The sequence below is a fragment of the Gobio gobio genome, assembly GCF_949357685.1.
Source record: "Gobio gobio genome assembly, chromosome: 12".
NCBI classification, from domain to species: domain Eukaryota; kingdom Metazoa; phylum Chordata; class Actinopteri; order Cypriniformes; family Gobionidae; genus Gobio; species Gobio gobio.
Genome location: NC_137105.1, coordinates 27,250,165 through 27,271,505, shown reverse-complemented (window position 1 = coordinate 27,271,505; position 21,341 = coordinate 27,250,165). Strand labels below are relative to the sequence as shown.

The 21,341-nt window shown below is 39.1% G+C and overlaps 1 protein-coding gene across 6 annotated transcripts in view; it reads right to left on the bottom strand.

Annotated features, from left to right (window-relative positions):
• pum2 (pumilio RNA-binding family member 2) overlaps window positions 1-21,341 on the bottom strand; it is a 243,473-nt gene that overhangs the window by 150,321 nt on the left and 71,811 nt on the right. For 5 of the 6 annotated variants that reach the window (XM_079831666.1, XM_079831668.1, XM_079831667.1 and 2 more), the window contains exons 3-4: window positions 17,141-17,209; window positions 16,836-16,941 (exon numbers count right to left, since the gene is read on the bottom strand). The exons of the other annotated variant lie outside the window; for it this stretch is intronic. In XM_079831666.1, the coding sequence (XP_079687792.1) occupies window positions 16,836-16,941; window positions 17,141-17,209 (175 nt within the window). The remainder of the gene's footprint in view (window positions 1-16,835; window positions 16,942-17,140; window positions 17,210-21,341) is intronic. 6 annotated transcript variants of the gene reach the window in all.

The window sequence follows — 21,341 nt, the reverse complement described above, 5'->3', positions numbered from 1 at the left end:
TATTTCATAACGTTCGGAAAGTTTGACGGCGCGAATTGCAATGACATTCGCAGGCTTCTTTGCACAGGATAAGCGCTGTGAGAAACTGATGTCACGCTTACAGTGTGTGTTCTCGCCCGCCGGTATTTTCCTTACAAATGCTCAACGAAGGCTTCATTCATGTCGTTAGAAACTCACAGACAGAAGGTTTTCCATTTCAAATGCTCACGCGGTGCATTGTGAAGAGTGCTCGCGAGCACGCGTCTGTGCGCGTCTCAAAATGCTTTTATGAAGCAAAATTAATGTAAACACCATCAGTAATGTCTTAATGAATTAAACAGACAGGGCAAAAACATCTTATATTTCAAAAGAGATCTGTGCATTAGTGCGAATGCAGGTCTCCCGCTGTCTATGATGTCATGATTAATAATCAAACAGTAAAGCTGAGAAAGAGAAAAATCACTCACAGTTCAGGCACTCTTAAATACTGAAAGCACTCTTTGTTCATTGCTTGTAATATGTTTTTTTGTTTCTCTTTAAGATTTACTACTTTATGTTTTGCAGCTATATTAGTTTATATATTTAAAATTATTAACATGCAATTGTTTTAATTAAAATGTTATAATGTGTAGTTATTTTAAAAAGCTTATAATTACATATATCATAATAAAAAACATTAAAAGGGGCTATATGCAACTTTTCCCCCAAAATAAACGTAACAATAGCCTTTTTATTTTACCATTTATGACTCAAACATCTCCTGATGAGCATACTGACACCTTGTCCGCTCACAGTGGGTGCACCTATAAGCCTGTATCCTATATTTTCTGGCGGGTCGTTTTTTTCCGCGCTGTCTGCGGATGTGACGTCACCACCGCTGCGAGAGCGAGCAGAAAATAAGAGCAGTTCTGTTTTTTGGCCACATGTGTCAGTCGCGAGTTTAAATTTCAGAAAAACGCATATAGCCCCTTTAATTATTAATATTAATTTATTAATTTATTAAAAACTTAAAAATTAAAAAGTTCAAGAATTTTTTGGAATCAGATCGTGACTCCCAGAATCGGAATCGGATTGTGAGGTACCAATTAAAGATTTCCACCATTACTATACAATAATGTATTGTTGAATAATACAGAAGATAAAGAGTTTAAAAAATAATCGCATATTAAATCGCAATCGCAATATTGGTAAAAAAAAAAAAAAAAAAAAAAAAAAATTCGCAATTAGATTTTTTCCAAAATCGTTCAGCCCTACCTGAGAGAACAAAAGACCTGCATAACGAATGAGCTTTAGGTATGTGACAGAGATCAACAGGACATAGGAAATATATTTTGTTGTAGTTTATTTAGAATATAGTCAAAAAAGGAACATTACAAAGGCCCATTATATTTTAAATGATCAAAAGATTTGACTACACCGCAAAAAAAGCTCTTCTTATTTAGTATTTTTTCTTGTTTCCAGTCCAAATATCTAAACATTCTTAAATCAAGATTCATTTAGTAGATAAGTACAATTTTCTGGGGTAAAAAATCAAAATGAAGTGAGTTTTTGCTTAAAACAAGCTAAATTATCTGAAACAAGAAACAAGATTTCAATCAGAAACAAGATTATTTTTCTTACCCCATTGGCATATAATTTTGCTTGTTTTAAGCAAAAACTCACTTCATTTTGATTTTATTTTCAACAAAACAAAAAATATCTTATGTAATTTTATTTATCTAGTAAATGGATCTTGATTTAAGAATGTTTAGATATTTAGACTAGAAACAAGCATTTTTTGCTAAAAAAAAAAAACAGTAATATTGTGACACTGAACACAATTCAGTATTCAGCCTGCTCATCTGTGCTTCGGACGTCTTAAATCCGAACCAAGTCCAAACAATGGATGTTGCACTGGTCTTTTTTACCAGCTCCTCCGTTTCGCTTTCAGCTATGTTTACTCAAGATGACCAATACGATGATGCATTGCTGCCAGTTGCAGCTCGTGGCTCTAAATTTCACGGGTAGATTCTGTCATCAACGTGCATTATCGCGATAGTGCAATAGACTTAAAATCTCTATCGTAGGCCAATTTTGTATCATTTATATCGCATATCGTTTATATCGCCCATTACTATCAAGTATGTTTTTCTCGTATTGTGTGTGTGTGTGTGTGTGTGTGTGTGTGTGTGTTTTGATTGTTTTGAAGCATGTGGGAAAACGGCAACCGGAAAAATTCGTCCCACAGGGCTTGCAAAACGTCTTTATCAAACAAACACAAAGATTTATCTCTCATTTTTTATTACTTGGCCTGCCCGAACGGTGGATATAAACACGAACCACACACACACACACACACACACACACACACACACACACACACACACACACACACACACACACACACACACACACACACACACACACACACACACACACACACACACACACACACACACACACACACACACACACACACACACACACACACACACACACACACACACACACACTGTCTTTGTAGTCTCTGCAGTGTTTCCCAACCGGAACCATTTTTTTTTTTTCAAATTTTTCAAATAATTCTCTCTTTGTAAACTTTGTTCAATGCATGCGAGTGCTGCCGTATGTTTGAATATGACCAGTCATTTTCGCCGTCATCACCCGGGTGTAGTGGCAGAAGACGCGAATGAGAAGTCTCGCAAATATTGAGTTCTCTTTCAGGTTAGGTTAGGTTACTTTATTGATACCCGCAGGTTAATTTGTCTTGCAGTATGATGACATAGTGAGTAAAAGGCATCCGTATCACAAAACAAAACATAATAAACAATAAATAATAATTTTTATTACATGATACATGTGCTCAAGGCCACCACTCCACCACTCAAGACTTAGTATATAAACCTGTACCTTCATATACAACTACACCTCCCTACATATCTACATATACTTATGCCTATATAAACATAAATAAAACCCTATTTATTATTCAACACAGGAATAAAGCTGCTTTTATACCGCTTTGTTCTGCACCTTGGGACTAAAAACCTCCATCCAGAGGGAAGAAGCTTAAACTCACTGTGCAAAGGGTGGGAGTCATCGTTTAAAATAGAGGTAGCCATCCTCTGTAACGGTCTAGTATACAGGGATGCTGGATACAACTGTGACTCTCCAACCAACCAACTAGACCATTTAACGATCTGGTTTAAGGAATGTCTTGCTTTTAAGGTTGTATGACCAAACCATGCCACTAAGGAAAAGGACAAAACTGACTCAATAAAAGCATGATAAAACATTGTCATTATCGTTCGGACAATATGAAAATGTGAAAGTTTCCTTAGACAATATAAACGTTGGTGGCCCTTTTTACACACCGCTTCACAGTTAGCCTCAAAGTTCAATTTAGCATCAATAATGGTCCCACGGTACTTATAAGATTGCACAGTCTCAATAGTCTGACCTTTAATTAAAGTAGCTTCATTCATGTGACTGTTCCTCCTAAAATCAATGAGCATATCTTTAGTTTTTGATATATTAAGCTGGAGGTAGGTTTCCTCACACCAGTGTACAAAGTCATCAATAACTGGGCCATGGCTGATCTCGTTTCCTTAAAGCAGACTAACAATAACAGAATCATCTGCATATTTTATGATGGTTCTATTGTCATAACTGCTCTGACATATATTTGTGTACAGAATAAATAATAACGGTGACAACACACACCCTTGAGGAGACCCTGTCGAAGAGGTTTTCCGGTCAGACAAAAAAACATTGACCCTCACTCTCTGTGTCCTGTTGGTTAAAAAGTCAAGGATCCAACCCACCAGATTATTACTTAAATCAACTGTTCTAATAGCCTTCTGGTTAAAATGTGGGGTTGGATAGTATTAAAAGCCGAAGAAAAATCTACGAATAAGAGTCTGGCATGTGTTCCATTTGCATCTAGATGTCTAAGAAGCAAATTAAGCAGTGTTACGGTAGCATCCTCCACTCCTCTATGAGGCCTATACGCAAACTGTAAGGGATCCAGGACATGTTCAGTTTGCTTCAAGATCTTGGACCTGACCAGTTTCTTCATTCATCAATCTTCATTAAAACTGAGGTCAAAGCAACCGGCCTGAAATCATTAATAGTTTTAGGACCACTACATTTAGGAACAGGGACAACCACAGCATCTTTCCAGAGGTTAGAAACATGTTGTGTCTGTAATGACTTGTTATATAACCCCTGAAATACAGGACTTAAGGCTTTTGAACATGATTTAAGTAACCGGCCACAGATATTATCAGGACCAGGGCTTTTGTTAACATGTACTGAATTAAAAGCCTTTACAACATCCTGAAGTTCAATGTTGAAATGCTGATCATCCATAAGCCTTAAACTTATTTCCTGAATTTCTTTGCTAAAATCAAATTGATCAAAACGACAATAAAAACTATTAAGAGTATTTGCAAATTCAATATCAAAATTAAAACCGTCTATCATAACATGAGTGCTACTGTTAGAATTGTTAAGGCCTACTATACTTTTCATGCAAGCCCAAGCTGACCTTGAATTGTTTGCAGCCATCTTGTTCTCCAATTCTACTTTATAATTGTGTTTAGCTTTTAAAATTTCAGTCTTCAACTCTTTTGTAACCATGTGCAAATCAGAGGCTGCTCCCTGTTTAAAAGGCGAACTTTTTCCTTTGTAAGCAGGACTTAACAGATTTGGTAACCCATGGTTTGTTATTAGGATATACTTTAACACGTTATCAGGGGATGATCATGTCCCTGCAGAAGGCAACATATGAGCATGTTACATCAACCAATGAATCCAAATCATCACCACACGACTGTGTAAAAATGTCCCAATCAGTACAGCTGTAACATTCCTGTAAACAGGACACAGATTCATCTGACCATACTCTTATGTCCTTGATCTTTGTTTTCTCTCTCTTTAAAACAGTCTTATATATGGGCAGTAGATGAATGCAGTTATGATCAGCAGAACCCAAAGGGGGAAGCGGAAGAGATTTATAAGGGTCTTTTACTGACCCATAACAGAGATCTAATGTCTTACCCCGTCTGGTTGGACAGGTGACATATTGATGGAATGTCTTGAGTGTCTTTTTGAGAGAGACATGGTTAAAGTCACCCAGAATAAAATTAGGTGCATCCGATGAGATTGACTGCAGCCTCTGCACAACCTCAAAGACGGTATTAGAGGCAGACACAGAGTCTGCCTTCGGATGAATGTACACTGTCGTTATGAACATTTGGGGAAACTTGTGCTGCTTTCAAGACTTGCTCTTGAACGGACAAACTCACACAAAAAGTATGTCAACATGTCCATCTTGATGAGTATTCCAGCAGACATAGTCTGTATATGCCTTAAGTAAACTTTATACAGTCGAGAAAGACGGCACATATCCATGCATTAGGTCTTAAAGGGGCAGTAGCCTTTACTGCTGTCTGTTTAATGTCAAAAGACAAGGACATCACTCACTGCTCTTGATTGAAATGCTTTTGTAAGTTTAATAGGATTAAACTTTAATTTATACAGTCAAATATGCAATGTTATTTTACATTTGATCAATTTCTTTACCTGAACACTAATGTTAGACGTAGACTACCTGAAAAACCTGAAAAGCATAGCATATTTTATTAGTATCTTTGCTCAAAAGTATTTATTTGTGCTGCTGCTAGTATTTAAATTATTTATTCTTATTATTTTCTTTATTTATATTTGACAGTAGTCCTTTTTTCCCTGAACATAACAAATACTGAACCGCACCAAAACCGTGAACCTAAAACCGTGATACAAACCGAACCGAACCGTGAGCAATCTGTACCATTACACCTCTAGCGTAGCTAACGCATGCGAGGGGGTGCCACAAAATGGAGAACATTTTCAAAGGGTGCCAGGACTGAAAAAAGGTTGGGAAACACTGCTATAGAGGACACGAAACGCATGAACCATCACTTCATGAGAATTTACCATTTCATTTGAGAAAACGGTTATATCATAAAATTAACAGACACTCAAAAGGTGTTCACGGCAACCCGTCAAAATAAAAGTTTGGTTTAACGTGATACATTTTTCAGAATATATTAGGCTACTGTTGTAGCCTACAGTAGATTTAACTTTGTCTCTATGTAGTAATAATTTGTCTCAACTAATAATAATAAAAATTCATCTCAACTAATAATAATAAAAATTATGCCTAGATGGTTGCTTATTTTTCACTTGATCTTTTTTATAAACAATGTTTACTTTTAAACAGCATACAGCCTTTAAATGTTTATGTATTATTTACTTATAATGATTATCATCATACATAATAAACTTATTGAATTGCATTAAAAAAATGTATATACTTAAAAAAAAAAAAATTGTGGTACCGAAATTGGTACAGATCTGGCACGCATCTCCCTGTATCATTGCGTGATACTTTTGTATAATTTTTGTAAAGTTTTAGCCTGGTCGCTATTCACTGCTATTATATGGATAAGCGCGTACAGGACGTTTTTAAAACTTTCTGTTTTTGTTTCGTTAAAGTCTCTGCAGCTAGTGTACTTGAATTTTATTTATCTGCAACAATGTTATAATTACAGTTTTGCACAATAAATGTTCTCAAAACTATACACAACGTTTCTTTCTTTAAAAAAAAAAAAAAACCTATTAGCATCAACAAGGCATTTTCACCCACAGGACTGCCGCATACTGGATGTTTTTCCCTTTTCACACCATTCTTTGTAAACCCTAGAAATGGTTGTGCGCAGGGACGGACTGGGACTAAAAAACGGCCCTGGACTTTGACTAGGCCCGGCCCAAAGCAATCGGCGCGCGGAAACTCGACAACAACAACATTAGATTAGATTAGATTAGATTAGATTCAACTTTATTGTCATTACACAAGTACAAGTACAAGGCAACGAAATGCAGTTTAGGTCTAACCAGAAGTGCAATAGCAGCAAGTGCAGGATATATACAATGGTTGCGTAAGTGCAGGACATAAAAATGTTCTGAATATATATAAATATGTATAAGTAGAGAGATGGTTATTACTATAAGTAGAACTGAATTTACAGATGAATATATACAGTGAATAAATATACAGATGGCTATTACTATAAACAGAATTTACAGGTGAATATGTACTATGAATAAATATACAGACGGTTATTACTTGAACAGAATTTTACAGTTAGAGGTATACAATAATATGTTAGGCTAATATGAGGAATATAGCAGTGGATTAAGTTAGTACAATAAATTATGGACAGAGCTATCCGAAAGAAAGTGTAAAAGTGCAGTGGAAAGTGGTTGCATATTCCAGTTAGAAGTACGGTGCAAAATGCAAATGTAAACATTGTTACTGTAAATACAGTCGGCAGTGCAGATGAGCATAATCCAGTTACGGTATGGTGGTGCAGAATGCATAAGTAAACAGTTGTTACTGTAATAAACAGTCAGTAGTGCAAATAACAAAGTGAAGGCAGATGTGAGGTAGGAGAGTTATCAGTTTATGAGGGAAGTGGATCAACGGGGGTTTGAGTTCAATAAAGAGACAGCTCTGGGGAAAAAACTGTTCTTTAGTCTGCTGGTCCTGGTCCGGTGGATCCTGAAACGCCTGCCGGAGGGCAGGAGAGAAAACAGTCTGTGGGCTGGGTGAGAGGAGTCCTTGAGGATGCTGCGAGCTCGATGCAGGCAGCGTTTCCTCTGGATGTGTTCGATGGCAGGCAGTGGAGTCCCTGTGATGCGCTGGGCAGTTTTCACCACCCGCTGCAGTGCCTTGCGCTCCGCAACAGAGCAGCTCCCATACCACACTGCCACACAGTTGGTCAGGATGCTTTCTATTGCGCAGCGATAGAAGTTCACCAGGATAGCCGAGGAGAGCTGATTCTTCCTCAGTGTCCTCAGGAAGAAGAGGCGCTGGTGAGCCTTCTTGACCAGGCTGGAGGTGTTGGTCGTCCACGACATGTCCGCCGAGATGTGGGTCCCCAGGAACTTGAAACTGGAGACACGCTCAACAGCCATTCCATTGATGTGGATGGTGTCGTGTGTGCCTCTTGACTCCTTCCTGAAGTCCACGATGAGCTCCTTCGTTTTGGTGGTGTTGAGGAGCAGGTTATTATCAGCGCACCATGTGGCCAGGTGCTGGATCTCCTCCCTGTAGGCAGTCTCATCGTTGTTGCTGATGAGACCAATCACCGTAGTGTCGTCCGCAAACTTGACGATGGAATTAGTTCCATACACAGGCTTGCAGTCGGAGGTGAAGAGGGAGTAGAGAAACGGACTTAGCACACAGCCCTGTGGTACACCAGTGTTAAGAGTGATGGATGTGGAGCAGGTGGATCCTGATCGAACATTCTGGGGTCTGTCAGTTAGGAAGTCCAAAATCCAGTTGCACATTGAAGTGTTGATGCCCAGGTCTCCAAGTTTGGCTATTAACTTGGATGGGATGACAGTGTTGAATGCTGAGCTGAAGTCAACAAACAGCATGCGTGCATAAGTGTTTTTACTGTCCAGATGGGTGAGCACAGAGTGCAGTGCCATGGAAACGGCATCCTCTGTGCTCCTATTGCTGCGGTAGGCAAACTGGTGTGAGTCCAATGTGGATGGTATAGAGTCTTTTAGGTGTTCCAGGACCAGCCGCTCAAAGCACTTCATAATGATGGGTGTGAGTGCTACAGGGCGGTAGTCATTAGGGCACCTCGGGCTGGAGTGTTTCGGCACTGGCACAATGGAAGTGCGTTTAAAGCATGAAGGTACAGCTGCTTGGGCGAGAGACAGGTTGAAAATGTCTGTAAAAACCCCAGCGAGCTGCTCCGCACATGCCCTGAGAACACGACCAGGGATGTTGTCTGGTGCAGCAGCCTTGTGTGCGCTGATCCGGCTCAGTGACTTGCAGACATCTGTGGAGGAGAGTGTGATTGGTGGGTGGTCAGCTGAGGGTTTGAGCTTGGTGGCAGTTTCTCTGTTGTCTCTTTCAAAACGAGCATAAAAGTAATTTAGCTCATTCAGGAAGTTGACATCAGTGGCTGCGGGGGTGGAGTGGGGGGGTTTGTAGTCACTGATGGCCTGGATGCCCTGCCACATGCGTCGAGGGTCAGAGTTGGAAAAGTGACCCTCAATCTTAAGCTTGTAGCAGTGCTTGGCCTTTTTGATGCCCCTCTTCAGGTTTGCTCTGGATGCGCTGTAGGCTTGTGCATCTCCTGATCTGAAGGCAGTATTGCGTGACTTCAGCAGGAGTCGAACTTCCCTGTTCATCCAAGGCTTCTGATTTGGGTATGTGGTGATCTGTTTCTGGGTTGTAACACTGTCGATGGTGGTATTGATATGATCCAATACTGAGGAGGTGTAGGAGTCAATGTCCGTGTGAGCGCCACTGGTGGCTTGAGAAGCAAACATACTCCAGTCTGTGTGTAGAAACCTTTCCTGGAGTGTGGAGTCTGCCCCCGCAGGCCACACCTTGATGGTTTTCATTGATGGCTTCACGCGGTTGATGAGGGGTGAATATTTGGGTCTGAGAAACAAAGAGAGGTGATCTGACTGTCCCAGGTGGGGGAGGGGTGTCGCAACGTAAGCTCCGGCCATGTTTGTGTAAACATGGTCTAAGGTTTTGTTTCCTCTGGTGTGGCAGGAAACATGCTGGTGAAACTTGGGTAGCACTGACTTTAAGTTTGAGTGATTAAAGTCACCTGCAACAATAAACGCAGCTTCCGGGTGATCAGTCTGTTGTTTACTGATGGCTGCGTGAAGTTCTTTCATAGCAAGCTTGGCATCAGCATCGGGTGGAATATAGGCTGCTGTGATAATAGTGGAGGTGAACTCCCGGGGTAGATAAAACGGTCTACATTTAACCATGAGAAACTCCAGGTTAGCTGAACAATGACTCCCAACAATAGCAGAGTTTGTGCACCAAGCTTTGTTAATATAAATGCACAATCCACCCCCTCTGCTCTTCCCAGAGCCATCTAATGTTCTATCCGCCCGGAGTGTGTGGCGTCCCGCTAGCTCGATAGCGGTGTCCGGTATTCCGCTGTTTAACCAGGTTTCCGTGAATATTAGGACGTTACAGTTCAAAAGTTTCTTACTGTGTGTGATGCTGAGTCGAATCTCCTCCATTTTGTTCACTAGCGACCGTACATTGGCAAGGAAAATGCTGGGTAAAGAGAGCCGATGAGGAGTAAGCGTTAGCTTAGCACGCGTTCCTCCACGTCTCCCCCGCCTTTGTTTACGATCACGCCGCCGTCTGCGTGCACTTCCGCCCGGCCGGGTAGAGTGCAGAGTCACCGGTGTCTTAGCGATCTCAGGAAGGAGTTGTAGATTGTCCATAAAACTGTCGGAAATTCGCAAACCAATATCCAAAAGCTCAGCGCGGGTGTACGATGTAAAGGCACAACTGTTCTGTGCGAACAGACCCGAGAAGAACAGGAAAAATACCGCAAAATTGCAGAATCTGGAGAGACGCTGAGCCTCGCGATCTACTCGCGCCGCCATCTTGGTCAAAAAGCATGTGGCATTTTACAGCTAAAATGTTGAAGTTTAGCTGTTTTAACTACTGTAATCATTAAAAATGTAGCAACCTGAATATCACTTCCTAACATCATCCCTAGCAAGAAACGGTCTCTCTCCTCTCATGATCCATACTTACTTGCCCTGGATCTGCCTGTGGAACCAGCTCATCTTTCTGTCCCTCATCATCATCACTGGTGGCATGTTGCTGCATAGCTGTCTGGCTCACTTCTTCACTGCTGCTAATATTTAACTGCGAGGTGCTGCTGCTGGCTGTGCTGCTAAATATTTAAGTTAGTTTGCGACATTTAGCGGCTTCAGTATCTAAATTCCGAAAAAAAATTATCTCGTCTTCTCAGCCCTACCCTTTTTTTTCCGTTTTTTACCCGTAGCCGCATTATTGTTTGTTTGTTTCTATGCTTCTATCTCAGTGTTTCCCAACCTTTTTTCAGTCATGGCACCCTTTGAAAATTTTCCATTTTGTGGCTCCCCCTCGCATACGTTATGCTAGGTGTATAATGGTACAGATTGCTCACGGTTCGGCTTGTATCACGGTTTTAGGTTCACAGTTTCGGAACGGTTCAGTATTTGCTATGTTCAGGGAAAAAAGGACTACTGTCAAATAAAAATAAAGAAAATAATAAGAAATATAGCTGCAAGCAGCAATACCGGGGCCAAGCGCAAAGAGGAAGACAAGACAATGTCAGATCAACTGCAGCAATGAGCAATTAAAGACCTATTAAGGTGATTTTAGGTAAAATAGCTGTAAAATGATAAATACAGTTAATAAATAATGATTTAATGATTTATCACTTTCAACCAATAGGTGGCACAGTTACGAAATTGATGTGGTGTGGTCAGAATAAGGGAACAATGACACACGCAAAGATTGGTGTCAATATATCAAAGCAGGGTGTCAATATAGTGTCAATATGTCATTGCAGAGATATAGCCTCAAGAGGCCTTTTCATTACAAGTATGGACCACATGGCGGTGCTGTTTTGAAACCATATAAGTAGCTTAAAGGCATGGTGCTGATGGCAAATATCAAGTTTCGTAATGATACACCAATTCATTTGTGAAGCATAGCATTTTATATCATAATACTGCATTGTAGTCAATGGGAATTTCATGTTTTGTTCTATTATAGCGCCACCAAGTGGCACAATCCTACCATTTTTTTATGTGTCCTCTGAGTGAGCCCATACATGTCTGTGTCAATGTTGGTGAAAATATCTTGTTTAGTTTTGGAGTTATAGACATTTATATGAAAAAACACATGAAAAATGACTGACACCTTACTTTGATTGGATTTTACTACCCCTTACTATCAATATTTTGACATTTGGGCTTTAAAAATTAGCTATCGACCTATGTTTCCGAATTTCTGACGCTGGTTTCGTCTCAATGGGACTAGCGGTTTCGAAGATATCAGCTAATGTTTTTTAAGCGCTAAATTGCAACGCTGCACAGACCATGTGCCGAAACCTGGCAAATCTGTTATCGTTGGACTCGGCAAGGATTCAGGAGACAAAAAAAGTGACTCCCATGAAAATAAGTCAATCTTACCCAAAGTTATAAGCATTTGAAAAAAAAATTTATCCACTAGGTGGCGCTGTTTCGAAACTTCTCAGACTCCTTCAGGGCATCGTGCTGATGACCCATACTGAGTTTCGTAACAATCCGTTCATGCGTTCATAAAATACAGCATTTTAGCACATAATTCAAAATGGCCGACAGCCAAAATGGCCGATATGGTAAAATTGGATATCAATCAATCGACTCGGCATACCGTCCTGAATCTAACAAGACCACTTTTATGATTTTTGGACAAACAGTTCAGAAGTTATAAGCAAAAATAGGCATTTTTCATATCTCCGGACCAGTAGGTGGCGCTGCGCCGAAACGCTGCATGTTGCCTCAAGCCATGCTTGTGATGACATGTACCAAGTTTGGTTTGAATACGATAAAGTGTTGCGGAAATATTGCCTTAAATGTGTTTTCGCAAGCGTTACGTAAATTTTTTGCGTGTTTATCGAAAACGATTTGACGAATCCACTTGAATTCCATGTTTTTTTGTCAGCATAGTCTGAAGATGATCTGCTTCAATTTTCGTGAAAATCGGATGAACCGTCTAGGACGAGTTCGCAAAAGTAGGTTTTTCTGAATATTTAAAATGGCGGGAAACGTCATAGGGTGCAGTCGAATCGTATTGAGTCAAGGAATCATAGGAAAAAATAATTTTGTTTCTAGCCCTTTATTATTAGCATAAACATGAGTCAAATTTTGGACAGGTGGTGGCGCTAGAGCAGGGGTTTTCAAATTGTGTGAATGTGAGCCTCCCCTTAGAGTAGGTAAGGACAGCCGAGCCCCCCCTTCCCCAAAATCCTGTCCGCCTGCTCTAACCCACACACGCCTCGGCAGTAAATGCCATCTTCTGTGTGTTCCTGGCAATGATGAGTTTCAATAACAACTAATAAAATGTAAATATTTTTTCATATTGTATTTTATTTCCTTTTTTTTTTTAAGAAGTGCATTCTTAAATCTTTGCAACAGCAAATAACTTCCAACTTTATGCAGGCCTATTTGAGGCTACTTTTAAAAATCACAGAACATCAGTAGGCCTAACCATAAGTCAACAAAACATGCTTAACATGTGAATGTTACAAGTGTGAAACTTTTTAAAGGGATAGAGGGTCTTAAAGGGATAGTTCACTTTAAAATGAAAATTCTGTCATCATATACTCACCCTCAATTTGTTTCAAGCCTGTATGAATTTCTTCTGCTGCACACAAAGCAAGATATTTTGAAGAATGTCAGTAACCAAACAGTTAACTGGTCCCATTGACTTCCATAGTAAGAAAAAATATATATTCTATGGAGGTCAATGGGACCAGTTAACTGTTTGGTTACTGACATTCTTCAAAATATCTTGCTTTGTGTTTAGCAGAAGAAAGAAATTCATACAGGCTTGAAACAAATTGAGAGTGAGTATATGATGACAGAATGTTCATTTTAAAGTGAACTATCTCTTTAAGCGCACATTTTAATGCACATCTTCTCGAACAAAATCAGCACAATGGACAGCTCTCTGATCAATGAACGACAACGCTTTTTGTTCACAGCGCATAACACATAACAGTCAACTGCATTGAAGGCATGTTCAAAAAGATTTGCATTACAATGTTTTTTGGCTAAAATTATTTATAATCATACATTCAGATTTAAACAATAAACAAAATGCACCATTCACGTCATTTGCACGTGTCATTCACGTCATTTGAATTTTAATTTTGAACTTTGAATAACCGCCCATATCAGTGGGAACAATGAGGACGCGCTTTTGACGCGCAGAGGTGTTCGATGCGGGGCTGCACTTCAGAGAGAAATAAACGCAAGTCGTCCTCCACCAGCAGCCTTGATCTGTATTTATTTTTAATCATGGTCAGTGCGGAAAACCCACACTCACACAAGTAAGTGGAGGTGAAGGGGATTAGGACTTGCATAGCCTTAGTGGAGATCTGAGGGAATTCGCTCTCCACAGACAACCAGAAACGCGTGATCGGCATTTAGTCTCTGCTTCAAGTCCCCATTCGAGCTGAATAAAATAAAAATTTAAAATAAAAAAGTTCGATTTCGTGCATTGATTTGTATTAGGCCTACACTAGTCTTTTCTGTCTGTGTCAGCTGCAAAAATTAAGTTGAAGATCGCCATCTCCGTATTGAAGAAGCCAAGCCTACAGAGAGAAATGCACATCATGGATTACATTGAGTAACGTTAGCTAGCCTATTTCTTTTCGTTTTGAATAGTTTCGTTTAAAGAAATGTAAAGCTTTCTTAAATATTTTTCATGTCTATGAGGCATAAACTGAGTTTCGATTAATTTATAATAAAAAATTAAAGAGATATGAGATATGAATTTATGATGCTCTCCAGTTCACGCGTGCAATGCAATTGATCGCGGCTATATTTGCTTCTTATTTATTAAATCCAGGCAATTTGTTGAATAAACATTTATTAAAATTAAGATACAATTTATACAAAACGAAATTCACTTTAAACTAAAGAAAGTCTTTCTACAAAACGAAACTTAATGAAGTGGTCATGTCTGACCCACTCCATGTCCCCGATGTATCCTATCTTACTCATGGTGTTCAGTTTTCATAATCAACATATAGATGGAAAAAAAATAACATATAATATTTTAACATATGAAACTAAATGCGCTTATTTAATGGCTACAACACATAGGCTATTAGGCACATTCAAGTTAATTCTCCAATTAATTTTAAAATGATTGAAAAAAATAAACATAGCCTACCCCTTAAAAAAATAATTGTATTGCAGTTTTTTGAGCACCTGTGCACACGTTGAGCCAGAAGGAGCCATTGCTTAATCTGTCAGCATTACTACTTGTCAGTAATCAGTCAACTCGTTTGTACCACGACGCGAGTATCCCGCGTAGCTTTTACCCAGTATACCGCGACGCGAGTATATGGTTTATTTTTATTTTTTCTTCACGTCGCGCCTCCCCTGTGGCTCTTTGGCGCCCCCCAGGGGAGGCGCGCCTCACCTATTGAAAACCGCTGCGCTAGAGGGATTGAGTTAGAGACTCCAAATTTGCTATCTTGACACTTCAGACTGTCCTCTATGAGTGTGCCAAATTTCATAACTTTCCCGCAAATGGTTCTATGGGCTGCCATGGCAGAAGAAGAAGAAGAATAGGAACGCTAACGGTTTCAATAGGTGCCTTCGCACCTTCGGTGCTTGGCCCCTAACAAATAATTTAAAATACAAGCAGCAGCACAAATCAATACTATTGAGCAAAGATACTAATAAAATAAACTATGCTTTTCAGGTTTTTCAGGTACGTCTAACATTAGTTTTCAGGTACAGAAATTGATCAAATGTAAAATAACATTGCATATTAGGCTGCATAAATTAAAGATTAATCCTATTAAACTTACAAAAGCTATTCAATCAAAAGCAGTGCGTGATGTCCTTGTCTTTTGTTGTTTGACATTAAACAGACAGCAGTAAAGGCTACTGCCCCTTTAAGACCTAATGCATGGATATGTCTTTCTCGACTGTATAAAGTTTACTTAAGGCATATACAGACTATGTCTGCTAGAATACTCATCAAGATGGACATGTTGACATACTTTTTGTGTGAGTTTGTCCAATCAAGAGCAAGACTTGAAAGAGAACTCAATATTGGCGCACTGAGACGTGTGCGTGCTGTCGGATGAGTGCACAGAGACAAATTTTCTCACAGCGCGCGCGACTTCTCATTTGCGTGTTCTGGCACTACACACGGGTGATGATGACGGCGAAAATGACAGCACTTAGCATGCATTGAACAAAGTTTACAAACAGAGAATTATTTGAAAAAACATTACATACACACACACACACACATATATACATATATATATATACACACATATATATATATACTCATATATATACACACATATATATATATTTAATGCGTGCGTGGCGGGTGGAGTACCGGCCGTTCTGTGATTCTCCAGATCACACAGATGGCCAGTCCGCCCCTGGTTGTGCATGAAAATCCCAGTAACTGAGCAGATTGTGAAATACTCAGACCGGCCCGTCTGGCACCAACAACCATGCCACGCTCAAAATTGCTTAAAATCACCTTTCTTTCCCATTCTGACATTCAGTTTGGAGTTCAGGAGATTGTCTTGACCAGGACCACACCCCTAAATGCATTGAAGCAACTGCCATGTGATTGGTTGATTAGATAATTGCATTAATGAGAAATTGAACAGGTGTTCCAAATAATCCTTTAGGTGAGTGTATATAGTTATCGCAAGAGGCTGCAATGTATAATCGCAATATGGATTTTAGGCCATATCGCCAATGTTTACTTTAGTAAACTTGACCAAAACAACACTACGAAAAACCTTAAAAAAGGCTTCATATGGCACTGGTGTCCCGGGAATTAACGCCTAGCTAGAGCGGCCAGCCTCGAAAAGTGCCGTTCATTGCTTTTTGCTTACCAGTCTAGAGCTTGTACTACTGCTGTATTTTAATACCGCATAGCATATTTTGCAATATGAGCATCCCTACAATGCTGTGGAAGTTGTTTACTTCATTAATGTGTTTACTGTGATAATGGACTGAGGATGGGAGTAGGATTCGGTATTCGGTTTCGGCAGAATCTGTGGAATCGGTATTCGGCCGAACCCCAAAAATCTGGATTCGGTGCATCCCTACATTTGACATAAACATTATTAAGCTTTGCTTGAAATTCACAGCCAAATTTCTCCAATTTAATTTTGGTATAAATGTTTACCTTAAGTATGCTCTCATGATCAAACAAATGACTGTAGCATTTCAGAAGAACTTACGGGAAGAACCCCAGGCATTCTCTCTCCATTCTTCACCCAGCAACATCCCTTTACGTCCATCTTTTGCCAATTCATCCGATTCCCACAATTTTTTTGCAGGAAGTAGCTGCAAAAAGGGTCAATGTGGCAATCACGTTTTGCAAATATATTCACACAACAACCGGGGGAAAAACTAACAAGTGGAGTTTAAACACGTTAAAGGATTACAGGGAAGTCAACACTTGTGATACTGGTCAAAAAGGATACAAAATGACTATTAGATCCAGAATTATATCAATGGCTTTTTAAAAACTCTGATCACATACCTCACCCATTCCACGAGACTCCAGAGCCAAGGCTTGAAAGTCATAATTCATCTCATCCACAGCACGCACCTAGATAAAGAAAATATTTCACAATTCTTCCAGCTTTGCACATTTTAATTCCACCCAGGATAGAGCCAGAATGAGTATTTAATACCAAAACGATACTCCCATAAGAGTGAAACTAAGAGTGAAGTGATTTGCTACTTGCAATCACTAGTCAGAAGTAGGTATTAAGTATTACTAGGATAGAATACTTTAAAAGATCCTTAAAACTAAATGCATAGACTTGGAAAGCCATAAAACACCAATTTTTATTTCTTTAAGATGTGAAAAACCGTAGTACTAGAAGTGAGAAACACAGGTAGGGACAAATACATTTAAAAAAAGAATAATACATAGTGCCATTTTTTTTTCCTTTTCTGGGGGGAGGGAGGTGCCAAGCATTTTCATTTGCTTTTCACTTGGTACAATGAAACCGACTCAAAGTATATCAATAGAAAGCTTTTTGGTCAATATGCCAATACATTATGAGGGTGGCCAGTGGGTTCACTTGACTTTCATATTTATGTACACAAAGGTGGATACATTTGAGCTGTGGGTAAGACAAGAATTTGCTGGATTTTACGGTCCTGTTTCCTTTAAAGGGTCATGAAACCCTCCGTTTCAGCAGCCGTCAGTTCTCACCACAGTTCTGAAAAATGCTATAAAAGTGGGCATGGTTAAGCTACGGAGTGGAGGGGGATGCGGGGAGACTGACTGACAACAACGGTTTCTGATTCAGAGTTTTATTTCACTCTCAGTAAAAGCATCAATGCTTCCCAAAAAATTGCATGCTGCAAAATATCATTACTTAACACAATATACACATGGTTTTGTAAGCTCACCTTAAATAACACAAATACATAAAATACATATCCTATGACAGCTATTTATTGCACAAATAAATGCACAGCCATTCGCATGTTCTCTGTATAGAATATATATACGAACACGCTGTTGCATCATTGATAACTTTTGAGACTTATTTTGCAGTGTTTTATGAGCCGTTTGTTCGGTTAATGGGCCGTAAAGAGAGGTTACACTCACAGTGTGGATGAATCGCGTTTGTGTGACGACTCTATCTATCGAAGAGAACGTATGCGACGCAGAAACTCTTACAAAGCAAAAATAATCACTTGTTTTTGATCCATTGATGCATCTCTCACTTACGATCTCACTTACGTATGCGATCTCACTCTTTGAAGCGCCTGTCAATCAACGCATGCTGCTGTTAAGCGAGGCATCTTCTCATAGGATAAGGACACCGCAGTCTCATGAATAATTAAGTGAGGCCTCTTCTCATGGGATAAGGACACGCAGACTCGTGAATAATTATGAGACATCGATCAGTCATCGCTGTGCTATAGTACGACAAAGTGTCACATTCTGTGACGTTGATACAAAGATGAATTTAAACCCGGAAGTTGAATATAGTGAAAAAAAAATTTTTTATTAACTACTTTTCTCCTACAATCAAAATGAATGGATGGTAACAATGACTTCTATGATGCTCAACACTCATAACCAAAAATTTGGTTTAGGGTTTCATGACCCTTTAAAGCAGGGTTCCTTAAATTTTGCCCTGGAGGGCCAATGCGCTGCAGAGTTTAGCTGCAAACCTGATCAAACTCGCCTACCTGTGATTTTCTAATGAACCTGAAGGCATTGATTAGCATGTTAAAGTGTGTTTGATTAGGGTTAGAGCTAAACTCTGCAGGAAAGTGGATTTCGTGGGCCAGATTTGAGGATCCCTGCTTTAAAGGGATAGTTCAAAAATGAAAATTAGCCCATGATTTACTTACCCCTAAGTCATCCTATGACGTTCTTCTTTCAGACGAATAAGAAAGATTTTGTTTGTGTAAGAAAAATATCCATATTTAAAACTTTATAAAGTTTCGGCCGATCAAACTTTACTTTATAAAGTTTTAAATATGGTTATTTTTCTTACACAAACGCATCGATTTGCTTCAGAAGGCCTTTATTAACCCCCCAGAGCCGCGTGGAGCACGTTATTTGACGGACAGATGCATTTTTTACGGACTTCAAAAACAGAGCAAAAATTACTGCTATTATAAAGCTTGGATTAGCCTAATCCTAGTTGTATATGACATTTTTAAGGACTTATGGGTGAGCAAATCATGGGCTAATTTTCATTTTCGATCTGTAATGAACTATATTTTTTAATAGAATATCAACAAGAATAAAAAGCCAGTCACGTCTCGGTTCTATTTTTGTTCACATCCATGCACAAGACAATGTCCGTTAGGGCTCTTAGTCCAAATGTGCATATATATGGAGAAATATTGATTTATTATCACGATTGCAAAATATTTCATCATACAGAATAACATTTCTATTCATTTCTCACTGAATTATGCTAATCTGAAGAGGTGAATGACATTCAGAGAGCGAGCACTGTCTGATTATTCCTGCTGCCCGTCACTTATGATGTAGCGAAGGGCTCCATATAAAATACTAAATATAACGTTTTAACATCATATGAATGGAATCCCCATTAGATTGCGACAGGAAGGTAATACAAACACTTGATGTTCGTTAAAATGGAGTTGAGTGTAAGTGTAATTTTAATCTTTTAAATTGTGTTATGTAGCTTGATGCTAACTGTAGCTCTAATGCACCTGTTGGACCAGGAGCTATATCTATTTCACGATCTACGTTCAGGGTTGCTGCAGGTTTCACCAAGTCAAATTTAAGACTTTTTAAAACCATTATGAATTAAATGTAAGACCTATATCACACAAAAAAAAACGTACAAAGGAAATGCAGAATCACAAAATTACTTGCAAAGCAAATTCATTTATTAAAATTGAACTAAGTATTAGTAAACTTGCACTTCCTCATAGCTCAATTTCAGGATTTCACTATACATACATACATATTATATATATGTGGTGGTCATATACAGTTTTGTTGTTTTTTTCATAGGATGCCACATTTACCATATTAGATGCACAATAGTCACACATGACAATAAAACAAACAAAATGCATGAATCTTGTTTGGTATTACAAAAAAAGGCTGGTCCTGTGGTGTGCTACCTAGCTTTAATAACATTATCGCTTAGGGTGGGAAATATGACCAAAATCTTACAAGTAAGCAATTGCTTAATATAAGTAAAAAGTTCAAGTAAACGGTCATTAATAAAATAAGAACTTATTAACCAATTACAATAGGACAAATAAATACAACCTAAAGATACTGATACAAACAGTGCTTTAAGTTGAAGTACCGTTCTCTTTCAAGCATACGTTTCGGTGTCTCACTATGGGATACTAGGGCTGGATAAAAATATCGATTCATCAATGCATTGCAATTATTTGTTTCTCAATTCAATATCGATTCATCAAATCCTATGAATCGATTCAGCCCACCGGCCAGTGGCGGCGCTGTGGGTAACACTCTAGTGAGAGCGTTCAGCGCGGTTCAGCGTTGTACAAGACGCGCTTTACCAAAACAGCAAGATGGCAGACAGCAGCTGCGCTCCGTTCAAGCCTGCACCGCCAACGTTAAAAGCCGACGTAAATAAGCCAAAGGTTCTCTGATCAGCTGTTCAGTGTTATTTATTGTGTTGACAAAATAGCACTTTGTAATGTTATCATATCTATGGTTGCACTTTCTTTTATGAGTATGCATATTTTGTGCTTCTGTTTACATTTCTTTTATAAATTGAATGTATAGGAAGAAATAAATATACTGTCTACTACTTAAAGCTACATGCACTTTAGAGGTGTTAATAAAGCACCTGTTTGTTACAGTTGTGGTTTGTATTCAACACATGTACAATATTGTACGGTTTGTTCTGCTAAATAAACCATGACAGGAAACATGCTGGGGTCAATTTGTTCTTAAACATTGGTAATACTGCACACATTATTTAAAAATATACTTAGGTACTTCATTACTTGTGTATTTACTTATTATTGAATTGATATCGAAACTAATAAATCAATATCGAATCGAAATCGAATCGAAGCCTCAAGAATCGAAATCGAATCGAATTGTCAAATTCCTAACAATACCCAGCCCTATGGGATACGCCCCTTCCGCGTATTCCTCAGAAGCCCTATTACATTACGCCAGCCCCAATTGGCTGGCAGACGTGACGTTGTGTCTGGGAGTGGCCTCCCCCTCCCTCAGTATA